The sequence below is a fragment of the Phytophthora cinnamomi genome (genome assembly GCF_018691715.1).
Source record: "Phytophthora cinnamomi strain GKB4 chromosome Unknown Contig0, whole genome shotgun sequence".
Taxonomy (NCBI): domain Eukaryota; phylum Oomycota; class Peronosporomycetes; order Peronosporales; family Peronosporaceae; genus Phytophthora; species Phytophthora cinnamomi.
This window is the reverse complement of record NW_027150933.1, coordinates 2,885,657-2,895,350: the sequence shown is the minus strand read 5'-3', so window position 1 is coordinate 2,895,350 and position 9,694 is coordinate 2,885,657. Positions and strand designations below refer to the sequence as shown.

The 9,694-nt window shown below is 51.3% G+C and overlaps 2 protein-coding genes across 2 annotated transcripts; both read right to left on the bottom strand.

Moving 5' to 3' along the window:
* Window positions 1-242: 242 nt before the first annotated feature.
* On the bottom strand, window positions 243-989 carry IUM83_02071 (NPP1-like protein; the record flags this gene model as incomplete). The annotated part of the gene is made up of 1 exon (XM_067925967.1): window positions 243-989. The coding sequence occupies one exon, from the start codon at window positions 987-989 to the stop codon at window positions 243-245; it is 747 nt and encodes a 248-aa protein (XP_067800673.1).
* A 1,626-nt stretch (window positions 990-2,615) lies between these two features.
* On the bottom strand, window positions 2,616-2,963 carry IUM83_02070 (necrosis inducing-like protein NPP1 type; the record flags this gene model as incomplete). Its single annotated transcript, XM_067925966.1, has 1 exon — window positions 2,616-2,963. One exon carries the CDS (start codon window positions 2,961-2,963, stop codon window positions 2,616-2,618), a length of 348 nt encoding a protein of 115 aa, XP_067800978.1.
* Between the last annotated feature and the right edge of the window lie 6,731 nt (window positions 2,964-9,694).

The window sequence follows — 9,694 nt, the reverse complement described above, 5'->3', positions numbered from 1 at the left end:
TATTATCGGGTTCTGGCTTGACTAAATGGCGATGTTCTCGACCCATTCAAATTCAATCCTGCGCCCATGCAATTACTCCTACTGAACAAAGATCCACCCGAGAACTTGCTTTACCCGCACGATTCCAATTGAAAACCACACATCTATTATTCTTAATTTGAAGAAAAAACATTATTTAGTTTTTTGTTTCAGATTGCCTCCATCTTACTCTCTCACCGCATGACCTCGACTGTGAGCATCGCTCAAAATGGCCAAGCGTCTTTCAGTCGGGCATAAAAGACGTCATCCTTCAGTGGCATTTGCTTCCCCATCGTCTTAATAACGAGTGAGTCGAAGTTGGCATTGGTCAGTGCATCACGGGCTTCATCTGTTAGCTGCTCCCACGTGATGAGGTCCTGTGTTTGGCCTTCTAGCTCCGTAAAACGGAGTTTCGGTTTGGGAAAGCTGAAGCCAAAGTACGAGTCGAGCTTCACACTCGAGCCATCCAAATATTTCGCTTCAACGGGAGTTTGTGTCTCGAGTCGCCAGTTGTAATTTAACGACACACCGAGCATGGTCGAGTTTTTGAGAGCAGGGTCGTCGATCCAGACCACCGCAACCTCCCAGAAGTGGCGGTGCTGGTATTTGTTGTAGCGGCCTTTTGGTAAATACCAAGTGTACATGATGGCCCACTTGTCCTTGAACCAGTCCGAGCGTGAGTACACTTGAGAGCCTAGAGTAGACCCCGTGCATTCTCCGTTTGCTGGCCCGGTGCCTTTGAGACCGGAGCTAACGGCTCCGTCAGCTTGGACCGCGGGGTATGGCTGACATCCGTAAGACACGTGAAGCTGCGGCTTGTACTTGATTGCAGCCTTCTCCGAGTCGGTGGTGGGCTTGGGCTGGGGGAACGGCTGGACTTCGTCGTGGTTGATACGGGTGTAGACCTTACGTTCGGCTTGAACCGCGACGAAGGAGGCGACGGCCACCAGAAGCAACGCGATTAAGTTCATCGTTGAAAATGGGAGCTCCTGTGCTCGCCGTGGATTTGAAGAAGTGGAGCCGCTTGTCCAGTATTCGTGAACAAATGGCTGGCTCCCGGCCCATCTGTGCGTACCAGCGATCTGGAGCGGGATTTGCCTTACATGTCTGCTCGTAGATGGTAAGAGTCATTTTGGCTGGGTGAATGACACACATATTATTCCTATTTTGAAGTTATTTTTTTTCAGAGTGCCTCCATCTTACTCTCTCACCGCATGACCTCGACTGTGAGCATTGCTCAAAATGGCCAAGCGACTTTCAGTCGGGCATAAAAGATGTCATCCTTCAGTGGCATTTGCTTCCCCATCGTCTTAATAACGAGTGAGTCGAAGTTGGCATTGGTCAGTGCATCACGAGCTTCATCTGTATGCTGGTCCCAAGGTACGAGTCGAGCTTCACACTCGAGCCATCAACATATTTCGATTTAGCTAGAGTTTGTGTCTTGAATTGCCAGTGATAATTGAACGACACACCGAACATAGCCGAATTTTTGAGCGCAGGATCGCCTATTCAGACGATTGCAACCTCCCAGAAATGTCGACGTTGGAACCTTCTGAATCGTCCTTTAGGTAGGTACCACGCATATATTATGGTCCACTTGTCTTTTGAACCAGTCCAAGCGCGAGTACGCTTGCGAGACCAATGCTGGAGCCCTTGTACCCGCCGTCCGAAAACCCAGTGTAACGCATTGTGTTATACATGTAATATAATGTATACCATAGTGCATAAATTCTTCGTATTATACCATGGTACATGGCATTACGTGGTAATTTAAGATGCGTATTACGGGACGACTTATGGGACGCGGATACGTATTACGGGACGACCCAAGAAACAATTGCATTCAACAACGAGTGGCCATAAAGTGGGTAGCTGGTCTAGCGTACAAGAGAGTACGGACTTTAAGTTGCAATATCACTTTTCACTCTGCCCTTTTCAAAAACAAGCTTCCACTATGTTACAACCGGAGCCTTTCAAACCAGCGCTCACGGAACGACAGCGTATGGGTGGCATCCAAAGGAGACGTGGAATTGAGGCTTGTGTTTGACAGTGGTTCGCTCAGACGCGGCTTTTGGCTCGGGTTGAGGGAACGCTTGGACTTGGTCGTGGTTGATGCAGTTGACCTTAGCGTCAACTGCATCCAATGGAACGAATGCGGCTAGAATTAAAGCCCCCAAGTTCATCGTTGCGGTTGTGTGCTGAGCCGACTTGAACTCAGCGAGGAGGATGGAAGAGTGAGCGATAAGGCGTATTTGTCCTAGCAAGCAAGAGTAATCTAACGCTGGTGATCAGTTTTACGTTATGAGATTCGTTCAAGGGAAACCGATGCTCGAAACCAAGCTTTGCCCATCCAATCATGGCACGAGGCAGTTGGAGATAAAGTGATTCTACGTAGGAAGGTAGCTGAGCCTGATGCTTGCTTCGTGTACAGTACTCTACAAGCACCTATCCTTGCGGTTGCAGAATGATGTGATGCATTACTCGACAAATGTAGTGCTCTACTCAGCAGTCGTCTAGCGGCATTTCGGGTTCAAACATTAGCGGTTTAGTCAAATGCCTACAACGGCTCACACCTTTAGCTCGCCGAATTAAAACGGTCAGGCCTTCGCAATATAGGTCGTGAACTCGCCATCCTTGAAGGGGACTTTCGTGTTCTTCCGCTTGAAGATGTGTTTGTCATAGTTGGCTTCGCTCAGTGCAGTACGAGCCTCTGCCGTCATCTGTTCCCAAGTGATAAGGCCCTGAGACTCGCTCTCCTCCACCGTTAGTTTCAGAGCCATATTCCCCGCCCAAAACCTCTTGTACAAGTCCACTTTCATGCTAGAACCGTCGACGTACATTGCTTTCAGAGGCGATCGTCGCTGGTACTCGATGGCTGTGGGCACCGACACTCCCAGGATGATCGAGTTGTCAGCCGCGGGATCGTCGATTTCAAACCACGACATGTTACCACAAGAGGCAGTGGCTGTACGAGTAGGTTTGCTGCCAGCCTTTAGGGAAGTATCAGGCGTACACGATCGCCCACTTGTCCTTGTACTAGCTCGACCGGGAATATACTTGCGAGCCCAAACTTGAGCCTTCCCAGTCTCCATCGCCCACTTCAGGCCTGCACTGATCAATCCGTTCGCCTGGGCTGCAGCATATGGTTGGCACCCGTAGGACACCTGGAGCAGGGGTTTGTACTTGACCGCGGCTTTCTCCAAGTCGGTGGCAGGCTTCGGCTGAGCAACGGCTGGACTTTGTCGCGGTCGATAAAGCTGACGCTGGCTCGGGTAGCAGCGACACAGGCAACCGCGGCGAGGAGAAACGCACGGAAGTTCATCTCGCTCTGGTGGTTCTTCTGACGCGGATTGTTGGTTGTCAAGTGGTCTACATGCCTCTCTCCGGTTTGCTGTTCGCACCAATCGACTGAGAAATCTTGATCCTACCTAGGTATGACGAAAGGCTGCTTCAAGGTGCGCGCTGATCTGTAGGACAGAAAGGTTATTGCCATAACGCGTTGCTTGTGTACAGGATCTGCTATCTGGATATCTCTCCAGATCAGGTTCTCATTCTGCTTGGCCAAACTGACCTCTCCAGTAAGGCACGCTCGCTCTCTTAAACTTAGCTTTCCTGAGCAGCTCCGAGCAGGCTAAAGCCGTAAGTGGTAGGTGCATCTCGCACCGCGTGGGGTCAGATAACGCCAATATACCAAGGAAGGAGGCTGACTCGAATGAGCTCTCCAGGCCCATTGCTAGTGAACCTAACGCAATTTTGAAAGGCCAGTGAACGTTGCGGCGCCACCAAACTGCTCTCTCGAATTGTGGTCAACGCCAAGGCCGTTTCGCTAAGTCCGTTAGACACCGTCACGAGTTCTGACCACACCAGAGACTTTCAGCGTTAGTCCTTCCATTTGAGGTGTGTTCTTGTCAAGCATGGCACGAGCACCGACCTAGCATTCTGCAAACGAGAGCACGCGGCCTACAGCATGAGGAATGACCCAAAGAGGGAAACCCGCGCTGTTTTTGAGACGCCTGACACCCCTAAAGCCACCCACAACTATGTGCCCGTGCTCGAAGGCATCGACGGCAGCATATTATCCTGGTCCTCTCACAACCCGCATGGAGTCCCGATTCTCGACGTCGAAGGGAGATGCTCGATCACGTACAATTTGGAGGATAGCGTGAATACCCTCGCTCTTACACAAGGGAGCGAACCACAGACACATCGGCCGCATCCGCCGGGCCCCTTGCAGCGATTATTACGGTCCTGGATGGTGCTGCGATGGAAGCTCTCGCGGAATATTTTCTCGGTCACGGTGCCGCTATTGACTTCGGAGACCAGCCTCAAGCTTGGAGACGTGATGATAACGCTGCCGATTATTGCAGGGATTATCACTTATTCAGCACTACAAGCGAAGGTTCGAGATGTAGCAGACGCCGGGACCCCGCCATCTATTGCGTTAGCTGTCGTTTTTGGTTTCGCAGTGCGAAACAATTCATTACTGCTTATTTGCACGGGAATCCCCTTCGAGCGAGCGCTCTTCTACCACAAACTCGCTGCCTTTGTCACGATTATATTGGCAGGTCTCCATGCGTTTGCCTTCGTGCTAGGTTTACGAAAAGGCGAACAAAGTCTGGATGATCCCAAGGTGGTCACTGGTTGCGGTGCGTTCTTCGGACTCGTTCTCATGTATTTGCTGTCGCTAAGCTGCATCAGACGCAAGTTTTTCGAGTTCTTCATTCGAGTTCACTGGGTCCTCTTCCTTGCTGTTGTAGCGTTCGCGATCCTACATGGGGCAAGGCTTGTGGTCGTAGGGGTAGCTCCGTGGGCGATTGATATGCTGTATCGACTGTTCTACCGGTCTCGAGTCTACGCCCACGGAACGTGTAACAGGCTGACAAAAGGCGTCGTCGCGCGCGATCAGCTCTCTATCTGTGCTCTGCCGGGGAATATCACGCGTATTCAGTTCCCCCGAGTTCACCAAGACACGGGCGAGACCTTCGACTATGAAGCTGGTCAGTATGCCTTCCTGTGTATCCCGTCCATCTCGTATTTCCAGTGGCATCCCTTCACTATCGCGTCTTCACCCCATGAGGCCATGGTAACATTCTACATCAAAGCGTTGGGAGATTGGACGACTAAACTATTGACCGCAGCTCTCAAGCGCGAAGCCAGCGCCATGAGACTGGATGGCCCGTCAACGTTCGATCTGCTTATTGACGGCCCGTACGGCAAACTCTCGCTCGACATCATAACGCCGACGATTTACTCCCACTTTGTTTTATTTTGTGGGGGGATCGGCATGACGCCGATGCGCTCTATCGTGAACTGGTTGCATCATGAGTGCTACTACCGCAACCGTGGCGTTATTCCTCACGTGAAATTCATCTGGTCTGTGAAAGATATCGAGATGATCGCGAGCTTACTGGCACGTGAAGAACCGAGGCGAGATAGTTGTCTGGAGGTGGACGAAGTGGCATCTTACTTTCCCCATATCTTAGCTCATCCGAGAAATACCAACTCCCCTACTGACGCTTTTGTCAGCGAGGTGTATCTGACACGGGATATCTTGGACGAAGAAGCCCAAGACCTCCCAGAGCTCGCGAATTGCCTACACAGCGGATCCCGCCCGGATATCATCGCTATTCTGCGGGAAATGGGCGAAGAAGCCAAGAACAGCGCTAAAGCCCGCGTAGCTATTCTGGTTTGTGGACCGGCAGCGTTGGTGAACGACGTTCGATACGCGAGCACGAGGCTTGCTCGGCAACTGAAAGTTCACTACGATGTACACAGCGAGACGTTCGAGCTGTAAGAGCGTGAAAATAATAGGATCGATAGAAGATCTGGGCTCGCACAAGCACAAGAAAAGTTTGCGTTATCCTTGCAAAGGACAATACGGTAGTGTTGGCGCCAGCTATAGTAGCCAACCCCAATGGGTCCGCACGTGCGGGAGACTGTTGGAAAATGTGCGTATTGGCGTCAGTAGTAAGCGTCTTACGTTCAGAATGTCGCCGTGGTCCGCTTACGCCACGTGGCAAAAGTTGCAAAAAGTTGCCACCGACTTGAAGTCAAGTTCAAATACCCACCAAAGCTTTCATTGTGCACCAACTCGGCTGCTTGTGTAGCCTGTAACACACTCCACAGACGGACCGTCAGAATGCCATTCACACAAAGTTAGCAGCGGGATTCCTTGCAAGTCCTCCATAGGTTTGAGTCAACGCGACTGCAGAGTTACGTCTGGGTACAGTCTTCGCTGTAATGTCTCGTTCAAGTGGCCAAGAATTCGAGTCCAACCATGTTATCCTACCTCTTCGACGTTGCGTTACTCGACTGCTCGAACACTGAACGGATCGTCAGTGCCCAGCTGGCCCCGCGGTTTTCGACAGGCTCCGAGTGACTGACGTCGGACAATTTTTCGAAGCCGGTCTTTCTGTCGGTCTTGGTGAGAAAGACAGCAGCGTCTTAGGCTTCACTTCGCATTAGGCCTCTCGAGGGCGGCTTGCTAGCGGCGGTCATTGTCAAATTCGCCGATGGGAGGTCTAATTCGAATCTGGAGCGGAAAGTAATGGAAAACACGAACGATGGCGCTGACCCCCAGACTCCGCCACAGACACCTCCAGGTTTGCCCATTCTCGAGGAAAGCATTTGGTCCGATCCTGGTGGTTCTTGGGACGATTTCTCACTTGAGAGTCAATCAGGTGAAGCAACTGCTGACGAAGAGTTCCTGCCTTCACGTTCAAGACAAGTGTCTGTGTCGGGGGTAGCGCAGTCTTGGGTACATCTGCGATGGAGACTTTCACGTCAACTGTTCTCCGTGCCGATACCGTTCTTCACGGCTGAGCTGGATGTTAAACTTGGTGACTTTGTGGTCACATTTCCCGTAATTTTTGCGTTATTTGTCGTGTCGGGAGTACAAGTGGCGAATGGCGACGTTAAAGGCTCCGGAATACCACCTTCGATCGCGCTCGCACTCGTGTTCGCGTTTACTGTGAGGAATAACTCGCTGCTGGTCGCGGTCACTGGGATTTCTTTTGAGCGCGCGCTCTTTTACCATAAACTCTTCGCATTCGTGATGATCATCTTTGCGGCGATGCACGCGCTTTCGTACATCCTGTCTCGGACAGACTCTAGCGCTGAGCACAACCCGAGAGCCGTGACCGGTATGATAGCGTTTATCACAACGGTGTTGCTGTCTTTGCTCTCGCTCGGATGGATACGCCGGCGGTTCCACGAATTGTTTGTGAGAATTCACTGGATCCTCTTCATGGTGATACTTGTTACTGCAGTGCTACATGGAGGCATGATTGCTCTAGCTGGGGTACTTCCCTGGGAAATTGACATGGTATTTCGCCTCGTGTATCGCACGCACATCTATAGTCATGGCACACCGTGTGGTACGAAAGCTCAATCCGCTAACAACGACTTGTACGTCGATGGATCTGAACAAAGTTCGGAAAAAATAACGAATCAGCGACGCGGCGTTGTTGCGCGTGAGCAGGTGGAAGTGTTTCAACTTCCGGACGACATCACGTGCATTCGTTTTCCGCGCGTAAGGCAAGACTCCCGCGAAGAATTCAAGTACAAGGCTGGCCAATACGCATTTCTGTGTATTCCGAGTTTGGCTGCGCTTGAGTGGCATCCATTTAGCATTTCTTCCTCGCCTCACGAGCACTTCGTCACGTTCCACATCAAGGCGGTCGGAGACTGGAGCATGAAATTCCTTCATGCTGCGCCTGAAAGTCGAGGTGAGAGTGAGTATCCATTCGACGTCTTGATTGATGGGCCGTACGGAAGTTTATCAATCGACATTGAGGACTCGACGGCATATTCCCACTTCGTTTTATTCGCTGGGGGTATGGGCATGACGCCGATGCGCTCCATTTTAAATTGGCTGCACAATGAATGCTACTTCCAGAAAGCTCGAGTCATTCATCGTCTGCGGTTCATCTGGGCTGTGAGCGACAGTGAGAGTCTTCACGCGCTGCTGGACTTGGAAACTGATCGGTGGCTAAACAATCCTAGAGCCCCGTACTTGCCAGATGTGTTGTTATGCCCAACGACGCTAAATGTCTCGACCGAGACTTTCTCCACAGAAATTTACCTAACGCGTGGGCTTGTCGGATCGCGTAGGAACCTGGACCCACATCTCACAAAGTGTTTATGGTACCATTGCAGACCTGACATCGAGCAGATATTACGAGAAATGGGGCGTGAAGTTGCGAAGTCTGGCAAGTCTCGTGTGGCTGTGTTGGTGTGTGGACCCGGAACCATGGCTACAGAGGTGATAGGCACAAGTCGGCGGCTATCCCGCGAGATGAAACTGCATTTTGACGTCCACAGTGAGCATTTTTCATTTTGAGTCGACCAGTGTCCACACAAAAAACTTTATTTAAAACAATACTAAACATATGTGCAGTAACGACGAAGACACGTACGCGTAGTATCCTGACGTCTCGGCGCGCCAGCTCACGCGGCAACTGCACTTGTTCATCGAAGTTGTAAACAAGATTTCACACTCCCGACCAACCACCGGTGCGGCCAACTGCGTGCGCAACCACGCATAACGTTATCCCCGAGAGTTATGTTTTCTGTGAATACGTTTCTGATTCGCCTGGAATGAAGCACGAATGCACGTTCTAATGAAGTCTACCTGTCTTGCAACAATATACCGCATTGCTAAAACTTCCTCGGACGCAGCAGCATGCTGTTTCTTCGGTCGGGTCTTTCTCCATGCCGCGGTTGCATCCATTTGTGCTGGTGTCAGCGTTGTCAATCACGACCAAGTCCAGCCGTTAGCCCAGCCGAATCCCGTTACCGACGCTGAGAAATTCGCTGTCAAGTACAAGCCGCAACATCATAATTCCAGTTGATGCCACCCTTACGCTGCAGTTCAAGCGAATTGCTCCGTGAGTCGCGGGTTGAGATGGAGTGGACCTGTGGATGGGGAGTGTAAGGGGCCCAGCTTGGGCTCCGAAGTGTACGCTCGCTCGGCAATCCATCATGACTCATGTACGCCTGGTACTACTCGAAAGCCGTATCGGGGCGTCGGCATTACTGGGAGTACGCGATCGCGTGGCTCAACAATCCTTTCGCTGACAACTCGACCATCCTCGGCTGTCGGTGGGCACCGGAATTGGATTCAAGAAGCAGACGTCTCCGAAGACAAAGTACCTGGACGGTTCTTCTGTCAAGCTCGACTCCTATTACAGCATTTGGTGCATTCGGAAGGAGCTGGGGCTACGGCGAGACGCGGGACCTCATCCAATGGGAGAAGCTGACGGATGACTGAACACTGTCGAGGACAACGACTCATACGGGAGTTGAAATCGCCGTTGATGGAGAGAAGGTCTGGCTGTTCAAATAAAAAGCAGCTTTCGGGGGTAAAAAACAAACAAACCGGGTGATGATTCTGTAGTCAACAACCAAGAGGAAGGTCCTACAAATCACTTTTTTTTTTATGAGATGAGAAACAGTGTCTATTGTCCCTTTTGGGGGGTGTCGCCACCTCTACTACCCAGGAAATAGTCCTGCAAAAACTCCTCCTTCCTCCCTACTCCTCGAGTGAGACACTTGATGTCCGTTGCCAGCAAACTGACGATTTCCAAACCACCGACGGGGCACAACGAAGCGGGTATCGTGGAACCATTGATCAAGTCCGGGGTGTCTGGCGCTCGCGGCACCTCAAACACCTGAA